Source organism: Trachurus trachurus (genome assembly GCF_905171665.1).
Source record: "Trachurus trachurus genome assembly, chromosome: 8".
Classification (NCBI taxonomy): domain Eukaryota; kingdom Metazoa; phylum Chordata; class Actinopteri; order Carangiformes; family Carangidae; genus Trachurus; species Trachurus trachurus.
The window spans coordinates 22,034,901-22,052,685 of NC_139905.1; the positions used below are offsets into that span (position 1 = coordinate 22,034,901).

General features: G+C 41.7%; 2 protein-coding genes across 5 annotated transcripts; both read left to right on the top strand.

Moving 5' to 3' along the window:
* Window positions 1-154: 154 nt before the first annotated feature.
* Window positions 155-5,290, top strand: drg2 (developmentally regulated GTP binding protein 2). Of its 4 annotated transcripts, none has more exons than XM_083977940.1 (14): window positions 155-299; window positions 518-612; window positions 1,234-1,394; window positions 1,569-1,658; window positions 1,763-1,823; window positions 2,055-2,145; window positions 2,246-2,318; window positions 2,618-2,708; window positions 3,078-3,175; window positions 3,476-3,552; window positions 3,665-3,753; window positions 3,856-3,914; window positions 4,051-4,104; window positions 4,949-5,290. In XM_083977940.1, exons 2-14 carry the CDS (start codon window positions 549-551, stop codon window positions 5,033-5,035), a joined length of 1,095 nt encoding a protein of 364 aa, XP_083834066.1. In that variant the 5' UTR covers window positions 155-299; window positions 518-548; the 3' UTR covers window positions 5,036-5,290. The 4 variants fall into 4 exon arrangements, with proteins under 4 accessions (XP_083834066.1, XP_083834068.1, XP_083834067.1 ...); XM_083977942.1 differs by having other exon boundaries at window positions 220-259; XM_083977941.1 differs by having other exon boundaries at window positions 223-259; window positions 523-612.
* Window positions 5,291-15,237: 9,947 nt separating this feature from the next.
* LOC310990363 (uncharacterized protein) lies at window positions 15,238-17,777 on the top strand (the record flags this gene model as incomplete). Its single annotated transcript, XM_083977710.1, has 2 exons — window positions 15,238-16,839; window positions 17,706-17,777. 2 exons carry the CDS (start codon window positions 15,238-15,240, stop codon window positions 17,775-17,777), a joined length of 1,674 nt encoding a protein of 557 aa, XP_083833836.1.
* Window positions 17,778-17,785: the final 8 nt, after the last annotated feature.

The following is a 17,785-nucleotide window of genomic DNA, read 5'->3' on the forward strand; positions in this document are numbered from 1 at the left end:
ACATCGGTTTCCTAACGAGCGACTGAGCTGTGATAGCGATAGTGACACGTATCGAGAAACACACGACCGGTGCACGGACACATTGTCTCTATTTAATATTGTGCTCCCATCACGGTGAAGCGGCACACTTCCTGAATAGCGGCGAACGGTGCTGTGTGAGCGAGAGGAGCACACCGGGCTGAAGATGCGTCAGGACGAGTTTCCTTGTTTCCCCCCGGACCTCTCACCCGCACGGACCGTGTTCCGGTTGGTGATGTCGGTACTGTGTGCATGCCGCGGACTGTAGCATTTGTCAAAGTGTAAATATCTATCATTTCACACCACTTTAAACGCCTGACATTGCACGTGTTTTACCCGGATACTCCATTTAAAGCTCTGCTCGCTGTTGTTGTGGTTTACCAACTGTTTAGTGGTGCTGTTAGCCGGCTAGCCAGGAGGCTAACAAAGCTAACAACTAACTGTGGTGGTGGTGGAGTGACACGTTTGTATTTTTGTCTTCTCTCTCTCTCTGTGACAGTGTAGCAGTCAGCATCACCTGAAACGCCACCATGGGGATAACGGAGAAAATCTCGGAAATAGAGAAAGAAATTGCTCGAACACAGAAAAATAAAGGTGAGCGAGGAAGCAGACTCGTGGCTAACTGTTAGCTGCATCATGGATGAACTTGCAGCCAGCTGTGTGTGTCTATGTGTGTAATGTTACCCATTAATATCGCAAGATGATGCCCTCTATTTGACATATTTGGACTGATAACAGTGACAATCAAAATTTAAAAAGTTACCCACACACACCCGTTGCCTTTTTACCCATATAGTAACATTAATATATGACCTTTTACATTGGTCCTTCATGTCATCAAACCTCCCAGATAAGATTTTCAGTCACTTCCAGGGCTCCAGAATAACTTTTTTTTTACTTGGAGCACAGTGGCCCCCTAACTTAAAATTTTAGGAGCGCAAGCAGAAAATTTAGAGGCATACATTAACTTGCAAGGCAAATATTCACATTTCCTTTTCATCCATGATCCTACACACATTGGCCTGCCACCTATAATGACAGATTACAGATTTTTTGAGTCGCCCCTTCCACATTTCACCAGTGTAAGGTAAATTTACTGGATGCACATGTGCAAGTAGATGAAAAATGTACTTTCTCTGTCTCAAGTTTTAGGGGAAAAATGCTCCCATTGAGGTTCAGTCTGGAGCCTTGACTTGTTTTGTGTGTCTCCCACAGCTACTGAGTACCATCTGGGATTGCTCAAGGCCAAGTTAGCCAAATACAGAGCTCAGCTTCTGGAGCCCTCCAAGTCAGCGGGGGCTAAAGGCGAGGGCTTCGATGTTATGAAATCAGGAGATGCCCGTGTTGCTCTCATCGGGTTTCCTTCTGTGGGTAAGGTATGTCAACATGGTGGATGGAGGAGGTTTGTGGTCTTGGGTCTGGATCTGAGAAGATGGGAAAATCATGCTGCTCTCTCTTTCTGAACTATTTTTTTAACCTGTACTGCACATCTAACCCTAACACAAAGTTCGTACTGTGTCAGTCTAATGTGACTCTGTTATGTCCTGCAGTCCACTTTCCTCAGTCTGATGACATCTACGGCCAGCGAAGCTGCTTCCTATGAATTCACTACCCTCACCTGCATCCCCGGTGTCATTGAGGTAAATGTACACTCTTACACCGATGCATATCTCCCCATTTGTAATTTTAAAATGATAATGAGCAACTTTATGAGTGGTTTACACTGTTATTTGTTGTTTTTCAGTACAAAGGGGCCAACATCCAGCTGCTAGATCTGCCAGGAATCATTGAGGGTGCTGCCCAAGGTATGATTGGTTTCCATGTTGGTGTAATTAGGTCGTGGTGAGCTGGAATGTCAGATTTGTCATGTATCTTTTTATTGTGGTAATTGTAGCAGAATAATGACTGAATGATTATCCAATTGGTAATACATAGATCAGATATCCTAATTGTGACATGAAGGATTCATGTAGTTTAGAGGAGACAGCTAGCTCCCAGGCCATCATGCTATACTGAGCTTTTTCCTTTTTTCATAGGTAAGGGCAGAGGTCGACAGGTCATTGCTGTTGCCAGGACAGCAGACGTGGTCATCATGATGTTGGATGCTACCAAAGGAGAAGTTCAGAGGTGTGTGAGGCTCTTTGTTGTTGTTGTGTAAGCAAGTTGATTCTCATCAGTGATTACAGTACATGTCCCTAACCCTTTAAAAAAAAAAAAATCTTTCCAGAGAACTTCTAGAAAAAGAGTTGGAGTCAGTGGGCATCAGACTCAACAGGACGAAACCCAATATTTATTTCAAGGTACAATTTCCATTTTCTCACCTTTTTTCATCTCTTGGGGGTCACCACATGCTTTTGGAATCAGGAGGTCGTGAACATCAGCAGCTAATTTCATTAACATCTGGTTACCAGTTTTATATGTCAAGTGTTTTATAAAAGAAATATTTGAACTAGTTGTCTGGCTACCATGTTCTCGTTGTGCTGGATGGACAAACAAACTGACATGACAGTCAGAAAAAGTATGATTTTCCTTCCATCTCTAGGAATAAATGCTCCAGTTGTCACATTCAGCATGTTTTTTTTTGTATCTCTCCCTGCAGCCCAAGAAAGGGGGCGGCCTCTCCTACAACTCCACAGTTCCTCTCACCCACTGCTCAGAGAAGCTCGTTCAGCTCATCCTTCACGAATACAGTATCCTTTATTCTGCCTTTGACAGAGGAGAATTAGACGTCAATATTTCTCTGCCCCAGTATTTCACTATTTTCACTCTCTCTTGCTGTCTCTGAGTTTCCCTTTTGTAAATGAATTTGAGGAGTATCATGTAGTGAAGACGAGGATACCTGGGGATTAAATACTTGGGTTAAGTGGAGGAACATGGATTTAACAACTTGCTCGCTTTGCAGGAATTAGTTTTACAAGGGATTATTTATGTCTTCAACTCTTAGCTCCTTGAACAACATGAAATGACCCATGGAAAATTATTTTTGAATGTGTGAAAGTGTGTATGTGTCAATGTCTCCCTAAGCTTCACTGTTGATTTCTTTAACCGCTGCTCGTCAGAAATCTTTAATGCAGAAGTGCTCTTCAGGGAGGACAGCACACCGGACGAGTTCATCGACGTCATCGTGGGGAACAGAGTTTACATGCCTTGCCTATATGTAGGTCAATGACTCATCAGGATGTTGTGTCAAGGCCTTGTACCTTCAGCTGTTTAGGAACCTCCGATTGGTTTTTGTTAACCACTGTTGTTGTTTTTTTTTTAAGTTTTGCAAAGATGTTTTTTTTTTCCAAAGATGAGTTTATTAATTAAACTCATCTTAATTTATAATTATTTATTTATTTTTAGAATGTATATAAAAACATAATATTCTTTATTAAGTAACAACATGAAACTCTCGACAGTTGTCTGTGTTTTGTTTGTGATCCTTCCTCTCCTCATCATTTGTGTGATTTTACAGGTGTACAATAAGGTGGATCAAATCTCCATTGAAGAAGTGGACCGCCTGGCTCGCAGACCTCACAGCGTGGTCATCAGGTGAGTAACGGCACAACTGTAATTTTGGTCAAAAGATATCATCCCTCTGTCCGTACGTATGCAAATAAGTTAAACTGCTCTCTCCTTTGTTCTCTGCTCATACGTACGTCAGCTGTGGAATGAAGCTGAATCTGGATTACCTCTTGGAGAGTCTGTGGGAATACCTGGCTCTGATTTGCATTTATACCAAGAAAAGAGGAGGTACCCTGTCATTCACCCTCATCCACCTCTTAGTCTGTCACAAGCATGTGAATATGTTGCTTTTTAACGAACCTTTTCCCTGTTTCTTCTTATTTCCATCAGAGCGCCCAGACTTTAATGATGCCATCATCATGAGAAGAGGAGCGAGTGTAGAACATGTGGTATGTAAAACGCATATCAATGTATTGTTTATATTAAAATGAACCATTTTAGAATATGTATGCTATATAATATGCAATACTAAGGTTAATTGTTTTAAATGTGCATAAACAAGGCTGTTTTGCTTTCTATCTGCAGTGCCATCGAATCCACAGAACCTTAGCCAGCCAGTTCAAATATGCCCTCGTCTGGGTAAGTTCATGTTTACAGAGGCAATGACCTTCTGAAAATTCCCCTCTTGTCCTCTTGTCCCATAAACTGAAATAAACTAAACTCTCGCCTGTTGAGCTGTGCACAGGGATTAGGAATGACAGTTTGTAGATGTTATGAATATGCACACAGGGACTGCTGTACCTCTGATGGCTGTATTAGAGCTGCAACATGCACAGAACCCACAGTTTCAGTATGTTTTTATTCAGTTCAGAAGAAAAAAAAAATACTTTACTACTTTCCAATAGCTTTACAGTAGAACACCATTTGCAGTAAAAACCACAGACATAACAAAATAAAAAATACTGCGAATTTAAAGTAATATTACAACAGGCTGCTTTGTAGCAGCATATGACTGACTGTGGTTATATTTGCAATGACAAACGTGTCCTGTACCGGCCATATATTGTGTCTCCAGTATAAGACTGAGTCTGACTGCTTCTATGTGCCACTTACACACTATATGTTATGTATATATTACCACACATGTGTCTCTAGCTTTCTGGCACACACCCTTGCATCATTTCCTCCAATGTATAATGGGGAATTTGTGTAAGAGGAGAAGCTTGAACAGACACTCACTATTTCCAGAGCTTTTCTCACTTTAACCTCCTAAATGAAGAGCTAAAGCTGGTTTTACTGTACAATGATATTAGAGAAGAACAGATGCAGAAGAGAGAACATATTTCTTCTCAGACCTCATAAACAAATGTAAGTATAGCTACCGTTGAAAAATTTGTTCAGTTATATCCCAAAGTCTACCTCACTGTGCAGCGATTTAAAATCTTTGAAACACACTCATGTCCTGCTCTGATTGGTCCTCCAGGGAACCAGTACCAAGTACAGCCCACAGAGGGTCGGCCTGACACACATCATGGAGCATGAGGACGTCATTCAGATCGTGAAGAAGTAAAACAAGCTTCTGTTTGGACGGAGGAGAGACTCAGCAGAGAGAAATAAATGGGGAAAGTACTGTACAGTAGATATACAGCAATGGAAAATAGCCACCATTCTTATTTTGTATATGATCATTAACAAAACAAAAAACTGAAGAGAGCCAGATCTGAGTTGGTTGTGGACAGACACTGATTTATTTTACCTTTTAAGATAAAGAGGGTACATTGATTCTGAAAGAGAAATCGGGGGGAAATAATAAAGTCCATAAAACATTAAATAAGTCTTGTGTATATTTATTAAACCAGAACTTGTGCAAAGTGCTGTGCAAAGAAATCAAGTCCAGGTCCAGAGGGCAGGAGAAGACCAACCTACCCTGACGTGAAAATATATAGAAACATTTATGGTTATAATCATAAGTCTAACAGTTACTATTCTTGATTTAAATTGTCTATTTTAAGTATTTTGAATTCTTAATTTTACACTACGCTCCGAATATCCAACCTGCGCTGATTTTTTGGACACTTGAAGGAAGCAGGCACAACAACAATAATGCAACAATAATGTTTAGTCATAGAACTTGCACACTGGACCGCTGGCTTGCAAAATAGGTTGTTGCGTTGTCACACAATCACGCCTGTTTGATTCCACATCTAATAAGATTTATGATGAGCACAGAAAACCAGCAATACTGGAAACAGTGTCCCATGTAAAAGCTGTGCATTTCAGATTCATGCTGGGGATCAATTAAGTCTTATAATATATTACATCCTAATTAATGTTGTGAATACACATGCAGTATTATTGGTCTGGATCAGCAAAGAGACTGAAGCTGTGAAGTAGAGCAAGTGGTGTAACAAGTTCTCGACAGCAACTCAAAAGTACTTGTGTAAAATAATTGAGTAAAAACATCCAAATTTTGCAAACATCTAATACATTAAACAACAAAAAAGACATGTTTGAGTGGATGGGGACTTTAATAATGCTAAAGTTCATGTCTGCCTCATGAGAAATATGATTAGTGGTAAGAGTGGCCATTAAATATACAGTGTGTTCTCACCGGTGCACTGCTTTATTTCAATGTAAGACAGTGTCATCTCTCCAGGTTAACATCCAGCACACCTCGCGGCCCCCTCAGCTGTACAGCGGGTGAGGGTCAGTGACCTCTGACCCCTCCTAACTGCCTCCATCCCTGCTGACCTGCTGTCTCGCTGTTGCTGTCCCTGGTGCTCCAAGGCAGGCTGACCATTTTTCTTTCAGAAAGTATGGACTCCCCTGCCAATGCTCCCCATTCACTCGCACACAAGCACAATAGAAGCATTAAATATTCACAAGCATCTCTTTGGTCTAGGAGAGGGGGACTGAGTGGGAGGCTTTATGAGAGAGAGAGGAAGAGAGAGAGAGAGGGGGCTGTGAGTTGACGCCGCTGGCTGTAAAGATGCCTTAAAGATGTCTCGTCAGAGCGAGTCGTGGATGGAGAGATTCTGCTTTGGAATAACCTGAAGAGGAGAGAAATGATGGAGGGATAACACCGCGGAGAAAAAGAAAACACAAAGGTACGGTTGACTGGGTGTGTATTGTGTGGAGCAGGCATGACACTTGATGCTGCTTGGCTCCATATGGCATGGTGAAGTGTGTGTGTGTGTGTGTGTGTGTGTGTGTGTGTGTTTGTGTTGCTAGTGTACACAAACAAGAACAGTGGGCTTTTATTAGAGTTATTTAAACAACCTCTTTTCCATAGAGTTTGATATTTGAAGCCTGAACTCAATTTCTGAAAGGGAGTTTAGCCCTTGTGCAGAAAACCCAGTTTGCACACTGACCTCCCTCTACTCTGCTCCTTTTAAACACAGTCAATGTAGCGTGGGAGTTTTCCCATGTGTAATCAATATGAAACCAACCAACTTCTTTTTAAGTGACAGTGTTAGAGACTGGGCTGACATTAGCTGCAGTGCTTGTATTCATAATTTTGTACAAAAAGTAGCTGAAATTCAGGTGAAACATCACTGCTGTTGATACTGAGGATCTGCCAAAATTAGTTTTATTCATGTGGCTGTACATAGGATTTTATTTCTGAATATAACCCATGTGGTACAATAGCCTAGAGACTGAGCACATGCTGTTTGACAGCACAAGGGCCAAAGATGCTTCCACAACTCTTAACTGCGTGGTCAATTGTCTGAAACCTAAAGAGCTCTTTTCCCCTCAATGATAATTACATGTTTGTTTTTATATCATGGTGCAAACTGTACAAATTATTATCAGCTCCTCCTGGAAAATGTTCAGCTGCTTCCTCTAGTCCATGATTTGGACAACAATTACAAATGTGTTGCTTTATTTACTACAATGAAATGAAAGCAACTAAAACAGTATACAGTTTACATTTAGTACAGTTTTACATGTAGTGCATATATTATAAAACACACAACTTATTTCATATTAAAATATACAATTTATTTAGCAGCCATCCAAGTGTGTCACCTGCTAAATGAATTTGTGATTTATTTGTGATAGTAATCTAAAACCATACCAAACATTTTTTTTTCTGTCCGATGGACTAGACATGATGCAAAACCACTGACAACCTTCCTCAGTATTGAGGGATCTAACAGGACCTCCATTACTTAGTCTCTTCTGCCCTCTTCTGCTACAACCTGCTCATTACATCAGGCTGCCTCTGGGTTAAGAATCATAGGGTGTTGACTATTCAACAGTAAAATGCTAAAAGAGGCAAAAGTCCGATTTTCTTTTCAGATAAGGAAGGAATGTCACACTGTTCATGTAATAAGTAACAGTTTTTCTAAAATAGACTGGAGGGGGGAATAAATTAGTTAAGGGCACTATAGGCCTCATAATATCTTAGGTAGCCTAGGGTCTTATACGTAAAGTAAAAGTAAAAAATTCTCCCAAATAAGCACCTATTACTTTATGACTTAATATTATGATCAATGTGGAAGCAAGTTTGGTTCTATCAGGGGCAAAGCCGTCTCAACTTTTTTTTTTTAGCATAGTGTGGATGGAGGTTTTCAGCTGTGATTGGTGGAGCCAGTAACTTTCTTCCTCTCTCACAGTGTACACAGCTTACACTAAATTCTACAAACAGAGAGGGATTTCATGGACACATTAGAACTAATCTTAATTGCTTCTGTATGTGCGGACTGAACATATGTACTATGATCTTTAGATAATCTCTTTTAAAGCCTTTGGCAGGTGGTCAGATTGTTTTCTATGCTTCTAAATTAACCTATTGATGCACATGAAGAAGCAGAGCTGCACAGAGAATACACTAAATCTGATAAGCACACATTCAAAGCCACCCTCATGTGAGATGTACACAGAGGGAGATGATGTAAACCTAAAAGGTAATTCCCTAATTACATATTCATCATATTTTTAGTAACTTGTATGTTACTTTTTTATATACAGTCCTTCCAGAAAAATGCTGAGTTTTTTTGTGATTGCTGCAGGCAAAAATCTTTGATTATGTGGCACGTTTTCTTAAAGAATTAGATGGAATATGCAGGATATTTATACAATTTTATCCGATTAAATTGCAGGAATTTGCAAAAATCGCGGGAACTTGCAAAAAAAAAAGTGATTCCCCCAACACTCTCTCTCACCAGGCTACTACCTTAATGTAAAGAGTCATTTCTAATGACTTTGAATAAGCAAGCATACTACAGAAAGCTCTGTGAACAATTAAGTTCTAATCTTGTTTTATTTCAAACCTTAATAAACACATGGCTCAAACTTACAAAACGTTGATGAGTCAAACAAGTTCCATAGCTTTATAAAAAAGAAAACGCTACAACTTCTGTAAAAATGAATATATTTAATTATAAAATTAAATGTGTGTTTCCTGTTTTACAGAGGTAGCTCTACAGACATCCTCTGTTAAAATAAGTGCTTCCAATGCACAAAGTGCAATCTCTTACTATAACATAAATTTATATAGGGATAATAGGGACAACAATTGTGTGAGACAATGTCCAGGAAACATTTGACAACTTTTTAACCCCCTTTTTTTCAACCAACCCATATTACTGATCATAGTGTCTCCATATTGTCTGTAAATGAATTACCGGTATGTCGCAAAAAGATAATATTTTACTTCACGTTTCGAGGTTTTGTCATCCCACCATCACTTGTTTTTTCTAATGTGGAAACTTCTGAGGCTGTAGGCACACAGAGTCAGTGTGTAAAATTACTAAATTTGACAGCAAAGGAGCATGTAAGGTGGTCAGCTAGTAGACAGTTCAACAATACAGTGATTATCTATTTACTATAGTTGAAAAATTGGTAACCCTTTAATTTACAGGCTGCTAATTATGTGATAATGTCAAGAAAAAGCCAAGAAATAACAATTAATTCCGTAGTAAGCTCAAGAAATAGCCTAGAAATAACGGTCAATTTCATAGTAATGTCATGTTTTTCATAATGGCAAAAGATTCCCATGCTTTTCATGCTTTGAATTGTTTTGGGAAGGGCCAGAATTTTTCTCCTCCAAGTCCTTGTAATTGATCGTTATTTCTTGGCTATATTTCTCTACATTACATTGATTATTTCTAGGCTACTTCTAGACATTATGACGCAATTACTTGTTGTTTCTTGGCTATTTCTAGAAATTATCATGTAATTAACGGCCTGTAAATTAAAGGGTTACCAAACATTTCACTTACAAAATTTGCATACACACATTCATAGTTGAGGTGTAGGCTTGAGTGTGTGAGTGTGTGTGTGTGTGTGTGTGTGTGTGTGTGTGTGTGTGTGTGTGTGTGTGTGTGTGTGTGTGTGTGTGTGTGTGTGTGTGTGTGTGTGTGTGTGTGTGTGCGTGCGCGTGTGTGAGGTGCGTGTGTGTGTGTGTGTGTGTGTGTGTGCGTGCGTGTGCGGGAGAGGCCTTTTGTGCTATGTGTGTGTCTTCTGATAAGGCTCTTCAAAAAAACACACACACGCATGCTCCACAACCTATTGTCACTGCAAAGGCCTCATAACAAATCACTCTGTGACATTTGGACACCAGTGTGGGATGATGATAGCGATAGCAATTAAGACACAATGGACCTGTTCAAACAGTAGAAATGCAGCATGTTTACTTAGAAACATTATCACTGCACTGCTGATGTATGGATTGATGAAAAAAGTTGACGTACACCTGAGCCACCTCTGTTCTCACTGCAGTCAACATTCATAGAGCATAATGTGGATGTAAAGATAATCACGGCGTGTTTGCCTTCGAGGGCCCATTGTTTGTCCAAATGGTTTATGGAATTAAAGGGAACTGATGCTCATTTTTTCTTTGCGTGTGTGTGTTTGTTTGGACTATAAAACATCAGCAGAGGTGATGTGGAACAGGAGTCAGTAGAGTCACGTAGAGTCTGGAGAAATAGTCTTTGTTTTTTTTTAATCCTAGTGAGTGGGTACATCTGACATTTTGTGGATAATAAGAGCTTTAAATATCAGTCACTGTCACTCACAGATACAGACAAGGTAAGCTTTTCAAAAGCCAAATGCTTTGCATATTTATAAATGTCATGTATTTTACATTTTCATGCAAAGATATGACATGTAGTTACGAAATCTGAAATAGTCACGTCCGTACACCACTGACAAGAAAGTATACTACTGGAATCCCTGACGTCTTTGACAATGTAGTGATGAATTGTCATATAAAAATTGCATTTAGTGACCTAATTGGAGTCTTACAATGTCACAGAAGTCAGTTGAAAATGTGTAAAAAAAAGTATACTTAATAAATAAATAATAATAAATTTGATTAATTTTAAAAATTTGATTGATAGTTAAAATATCGACTTAAATTCAATGTCACTATAGAAAAATGGCTGGAGAAGGAATGGCTGGCTCTGCACTGTGGGATCAAATGCACTCACTGACCTGATGAATATGGAGAAATGTTATTATTTGCCCATAGTATTAGTCACATTTTAATAACTCTACTGCACCAAAGAAGTTACACTTCAAAGCAATTACTTTAATTCATCGTTTTGTTCATTTGGGATAATTTGTTTGAAAATCGTCTTTGCCCTGCTACATGGTTTCCATCCTTGTTTCTGATTGGCCTGCAGCATGTCTGCATCACCACCAGCTGAATGTCCAAACTTACCCTTCTTTCACAAATAACTTCCAGAAACTGATACATTTTCTGTCTGTCCGTGGAACTGCCCCTACACAAGAGTATTTGAATGAGTTCAAGGTGAGCAGCTTATTTTTTGGGGTCTATTTATAGCAGTTGATGCAGCCAGGTGTTGCTGTTTGATCCCTGGCATGTGGCAGGTCTTCTGTGTGTTCGCAGCCGCTGGCGTCCCTCTATTGTCAGGTTGCAGGGTAATCTGGTAGCGAAGGTTAAGACCTGAATGGGGCTTAAAGGCTTACAGGAAACCCGAGCCCATGCTCCTCATCCTCCTGTCTCACCTTCTCTGTCTGAAAAGACGCTTTCCATCTGTCACTCTGCCTCTCTCACTCTTCAGTCTGTCCATCATTTTCCTCATTATCGTTTATCTCAATCAATCAAAGAAGCTGTTTCCAGGAACGGAGCAGTGTTGCCTGTGCTGTAACTTTGACCCACATAGTGTATTGTGTCATTATTGTTGCAGTCACAGTTATTAGGCATGAAGTGTTAGTCCGTCGGTTCAGAGTGAAATATCTCAACAATGAGATATATTGTTGTGAACTTTGGTGAAAGAGTGTGTGTGCTTGTTTGTGTGTATGACTAAAGTAATCTCCGGACTGGATGTAAAGTGTACGGCATGCATTTTGGCTCAAGCCAAAGTGTGTGTGATATTCTGTGTGTCGTCAAATGTTCTGCATTTGTAGCATGTGAGTGTGGAGGCCATGTGTCACACATTCAACCCTCGGCTAATGTGTTTGTAGCTGTCAGTCCAGTGATACACTCTCCAGATTAAAACAGGTGACCGGTTTTAATAATGTGACTGAATAATTGAAATTACAAATACGTTTCAAAAGGAATGACTAATGATTTTAGAGTGAACTCTTTTACCGTACAGCCACTACAATAAAACCAGTCACCTGTAGTGAAGTTGTAGCTGACTGGTGTATATCCTGCACATGTAATCTCCATTATGAGATATATCTGCCTGTGTGCAGTGTGTGTACACACGCTCCGTCATTGAAGGAGCCTGTTGGCTGTGCTCTGCTCAGGTGATCTCCTTTATTAGTCTCGTGTCGCTGAGTGCGTCTGCTGAAAGAGCGTTGTCAGTGATTGGCACGCAGGTGAAGAGACTCTCCCCACTCACTCTCTTGCTCTCCATTGTCCTATATCACTCTCTCTGTATCCCACATCTCTCTTCATCTTCAGTTTCTTCTTATAACCATTTTCGCTTTTCTTTACGTTTCTTCATCCTCGTCCTTTTATCAGTTACTCTCAGTGACTCTCTGTCTTTTCCTCACCCTCTTTGTTCCCACATATTCTCAACCCCACTTTTTTCCCGTTCAACATCTCTTCAGCATTTATCAACTTTGCAGTTCATTCATCTGCAGTTCATTGATGCACCTCTCTCCTTTCCCTCCTTTCCCTTTGCCCAGCTCTCTTTCCTCTCTCGTGCTCCACCTCCTCCGTCTCTGTCATCTGTGCTCCATTCATTACCATTTCACTCAATCAACAGACCACATCAGCCAGACAGCAGATACATATCACACATATCAGATAGATCTCTTTGTTGTGTGTCTCTTGACTTGTCCGATGACCAACAACCTTCACTCTGTGTCCATCTGATGAGCAGGAAGGAACTTTTGAACTTTCCTCGGTGCCCTTATCGTTGCAGTTAGACGATACCAACGGTTGCTGTTGTTGTTATTGCTGTGCAGCCTGCAGACAGTTAGAGTTTTGTCATGGTCTCTGCTCCTGGGGATACGTGATACAGATTTCTGCTCAGATCCTATCGTAGGTCAAGCCTATTAGTCCTTCAAAGTCCAGATAGGGGAAAGAAACTTGGAGGTGTAAATGACATAAGTAATTAAGATCTTTTTCTGTCTTTCTACTACGGTAAATATGTATTTCCATGTAGATCACTGCCTTTAAATATCCGAGTGTTTATCTTGTAAAAGTCATGTTTGTTTTTCTTTGCCTGTTACTGTCTATCTTCCATCTGCTCTGTGGTGTCTGGCTGTTAACCCCTGATTCTAACCCATATGTATAATATATTGGTTGGGGAGCAGGCCAGGGCAGGGTTGACCCTTTGTGATATATTTAGAGCAGCCAGCGATGAATGTTTTATCCATGCTGCGTAGTCAGAACACTGGGCAGGCCATTAATCATTCATATCTGCCACTGAGATGACCTCCTGGAATAACAGGCCGTCATCAAAGAATCAACATTAAACCATCAGCAATGAGCTAACATCACACCATCCTCAATGAATTTACACCAGCGTTATCATTTATGTAATACTACCACACCTCACACCTCACACCTACCACACCTCACACCTCACACCTGATGTCACACCATCCACATGTATGTAAATGTGTGTCTGTTTTCTTTGTAGCGAGGCAAGTATGACCAGCCACAGTGATGTGATGATGATCTTCTAGCAGTTAAATGGCATAATGGTGAAATGTAGATACCTGAAGGCCTTTGAAGGGCCATAAAACAAATAAGGAACAAACAAGCTCAGATTTTTGCTGGAGTTTTTAATTTATTTATTTTTTTAACTCTTTTTTAATATAGAAATTCCTGGGGTGGCTTCTGGTGAATGTGACAACTTAAATGGATTGTAGCTGTAAATTAATTACCTCAGATAGCTGGTGTGTAACTCTGTGAGTCGTCAAATTACAGTGAGTATTAAATCCTTTCTGTACTTGATTAAACCGTATGAGATCTAGACTGTGGCTTTGAGCAACAAATGTTTTAGCACCGATCACTCTCATCCGTGGTCCATGCTGCTGCTGCTACTGGTGTGTGTGTGTGTGTGTGTGTGTGTGTGTGTGTGTGTGTGTGTGTGTGTGTGTGTGTGTGTGTGTGTGTGTGTGTGTGTGTGTGTGTGTGCGCGCACGTGTGCACGTGTGCGCATGTGTGTATTTTGGTTCTGCGTGGCTTCGCCTCTCAGACAGAGTTTAGCAACAGCTCAGCCAGTCTGCATTATTCATACAGGAGCGAGCGTGCAGATAGTGTTACCCCGAGGCAGTATAGCTGGTACATTAAGGTGCCTTTTGCAATTATAACCTGTGATACACTTGCTGTGATGCACATACACACAGACATACAATACATATTCTCATATGTGTGTGTGCATGCACTGAGGATATGTCAAGGCCTCAAGCTGTGGTGGACACAGGAACGGATGAAGTCACAGTAACAGGAGAGAGATGCTGAAGGTTGCAGGAGGTCACGAAGGCAAGCTGACGTGAATGTGGGAGGATACAACCCCAAATGCAGCACACATACACTCACTCTCAGACAAAGAAGAGGACACCCCCGAAGGCCAAGACCCGCACGGACACATGCACGTTGGTTCTCCTTGTTGGGGGGACATCCTGCCAAAGTTGGCGTGGCGGCCAAGACGAGGACTCACTCCCGGACTCACAGGACGCACTAACAATGGGAGGCACACAAAGGACTACACAAGCTCTGTCACTGGGATAGCAGGGTCTTTTATTCATTGTGCGACCCTGGGAAGTGACCTACAAATCTATAAAGAGGAACAAGACAAGGGATTTGCACATTTTGCAGTGGATGGTGGATGTTATGTTTTTAAGGAAATTAAGTGGAAAAAGTCAAATGCAACAAGTGGGTAAAACTGAGGGACACAGTAACCAGTAAGATGATCTTTTTTCATACTTAACATTTAAGATTCAATAAGCACCTGCTTAAAAAAAAAAAAAAATCAACTCTGCTGGACAGGTGGCCATCTGTCTTTACTTGTGGAAATACAACAGCTCTTTTGCTGAAGATTGAAGACGTACTGTAATGCGAGCGAGCACTGATGGCTGAGATTCCGACTCCATTACTAGATCGTGTTTTGAAGGACTGTGGTTTGTGTTTGTCTCAGTGTGCATTATAGAACAACTGTCTTGGGACAAACTGTGCCACAGAGTCTTTCTAGAGTGTCACAGGGATGGATCAGATGGAGGAAAAAGGAGAGAAAACGTGAAAAAGAAGTGGGAATGACAGAATGTTGTTACTGCTTGGAATCTTTTATCACTTGTCCTTCCTCGTGTTGTTTAGAATGATCTGAAGTAGGGGACATCATGCCACCTAAAAAAGGTGACCCAAAGAAGGGAGGAAAGAAAGCAGAGGAGCCACCAGCTAAGGGGAAAGGGAAGGATGATGGAAAGAAGGGAAAAGGAAAGAAACCTGTCAGTGAGTCAGAGGGCACAGAGGAAGAAGAAGAGGAAGTGAGGAGTGAGGAGGAGGAGACGGAGGAAGAAGTAGTTACAAAGAAGGGCGCTAAAGGTAAAGGGAAAGTTGCTCTGAAAGGTGCATCTAAGGCCATGGCTGTGAAAGGTTTTAAGGCTCCCTCTAAACAGTCTAATGAGGAAGGGAAGACACAGACGAAGAAAGGGATGGGTGCAGTAAATCTGAAAAAGATGAGTGATGTCCATATTAAAGGGGCATCCAAGGCAATGATGGGCTTTGCTGCAGAAGGACAGAAAAAGAATGTGGGTGCAGCACCGGAGACTGTAGATGTCAAGTCCCAACTTAAAGGAGCCTCCAAACCAAAGAGAAACCTTAAAAGCACCTCCCGCCTCTTCCTACGGCTCTCCAAGAAAAAGAAGCCCCCTGCTGATGGTAAACCACTTCTAGGCAACAGTAAGCTTTTTGCTGGTTTTGGGGCTAAGTCAAATACTGCTGACAAAAAGCCAGGTCTATCTGGCTTCGGTATGTTTAATAAAAAAAATGATACTGAAAAAGAAACCGCAGCTTCGAAAATGGCTGCAGAGGCAAAGGGATTGGGAGGGAGGTTCAAAGGAATGTTTGGGAAAAAGAAAGATTTTAAGAGTAGAGGTTGGATGTTAGGAAGGATTGCTGCAGCAAGTAACTGGTTGACAGGGAGGTTCCTAAGTACTAAGGGTCAAGGCCGACTGGGGGCACGAGCAGGAGGACGGGGGCGAAAGCATCTGTCATTTGCAAACAGGGACATTAGAGGAAGACAGACACATTATTACAATGAGGCCTATGAGTATGATGATGACGAGTATGGGTATGAGGAAGATTACCAAGACAGGCTGAGACCGAGAGGCTTCCCGAGACAACCAATAGGCTATGACCCTTACGGCCCATATGAAGAGGAAATGGATTACTATGATGATGAAGAGTGGGAAGATGAATATGGTTACTATGATGATGAGGGTAACTTTTATTATGATGATGAGTTTTACTATGAAGATGAGTTTGGTTACCCGTATGGCTATTATGAGGATGAGTATGAAGATTATTATGGGGATGAAGGGATGGAATATTACTATGGTGATGATGGAATGCTGTATGCAAAGGAACCATATGGTTACTATGGTGATGCCATGTATGGCTTCTATGACTCATATGACCCTGAACTGTATGGAGATTACTTTGACCACTGTATGGGTAATGACTATGGGATGTTAGGCCAATACAGCATGATGAGTGGTGGTTATGATGTTGTGCCAGGCCAATATAATGACCCGATGCTGGGATATACAGACGCTGCTGCTATTTACAACCCCTATCAACAACCTTTGTATCAGCAACCTTTGTATATGGATGTTGGGCTGGATCCAGCTGAGATAGGACAGTTTTATGGACAGGAGCAGCTGTTTTACCCTCTGGCTGAGCCATTTTCAGCAGAGCAGTTCAGGGTCCCCAGGCCCCAAGTTAGGCTATTTGGAAAAGACAGGCTGGAGGTGGAAACCCTGCCACCTCCTCCTGTTCAGTCTTATCCTTCCTCCTCAATGTTTCCCCCTGCTTCCCCCGCGCTTGCCCTCAACAGTCTACAAATGATGTCAGATATCCAACATGAGCAGCCCTTCCCCACATACCTTCCTACACAACCCCATTACCCTGGTGTCATGAATCAAGAACAAATCTCCATTCCTCCAATACAAGCCCCATCTCCAACGGCTATGATCTTTCAACAGGAACATGTCCCCGTCCCTCAGCCTACTCATTCTTCTTTCATAGGTTCTTCCAACTTGTCACCACAGCTGGGCTCCCAAGTGTACCAACCATTTCTCCCTCAAGACCTCCAAATGTTCCATATGGGGCAAATGTCACCCATGGTCACCCCAACACAACTTCCAATGTTTCAACAGGTCCCTCAACCCATGCCTCCACTGATGCATTCACCTCTGCACTCACCAATGGCCTCACCCAGACCAATGCGACGACTGAGCCCCCCTCCATCCCCACAACTCTCATTTAGGCCAGGATCAGTAAGGTCAATTGCACCTCCTTCACCCCACCTTCCACAACATCATATGGCCTTCCAAACAGGCATCCTACCAGACCCCCATCTTTCCCCTCGCTTACATAGGAAAGGGTACACACACCGGCCTTCAATGGCAGGCCAAAGGTCAAGTTCCCGACTTGATCGACGTAGATCACCCAGTCCACCTGCTTCTCCAACACACCATAGGAGAGGGATGCCAATTAGGGCTCAGCCATCCCTGGGAAGGGGACGGGGGGTGACTGGATTGCGCAGGGGTCCATCAACTGTCCGAACCCAATCCCCACTTTCTAGCCCCCTAGCTTCACCCCATGGATCATTAAGGAAAAGAGTAAGCCCGCCACCTTCCCCAAGACTTTCCTTTAGACAGCATC

Coding starts and splice junctions, on each gene's coding strand:
- drg2 (XM_083977940.1), top strand. CDS start 549: ATGGGGATAACGGAGAAAATCTCGGAAATAGAGAAAGAAATTGCTCGA. Junction 2,319..2,617: donor AACCCAATATTTATTTCAAG/GTACAATTTCCA, acceptor CTCTCCCTGCAG/CCCAAGAAAGGGGGCGGCCT. Junction 4,105..4,948: donor TCAAATATGCCCTCGTCTGG/GTAAGTTCATGT, acceptor TTGGTCCTCCAG/GGAACCAGTACCAAGTACAG.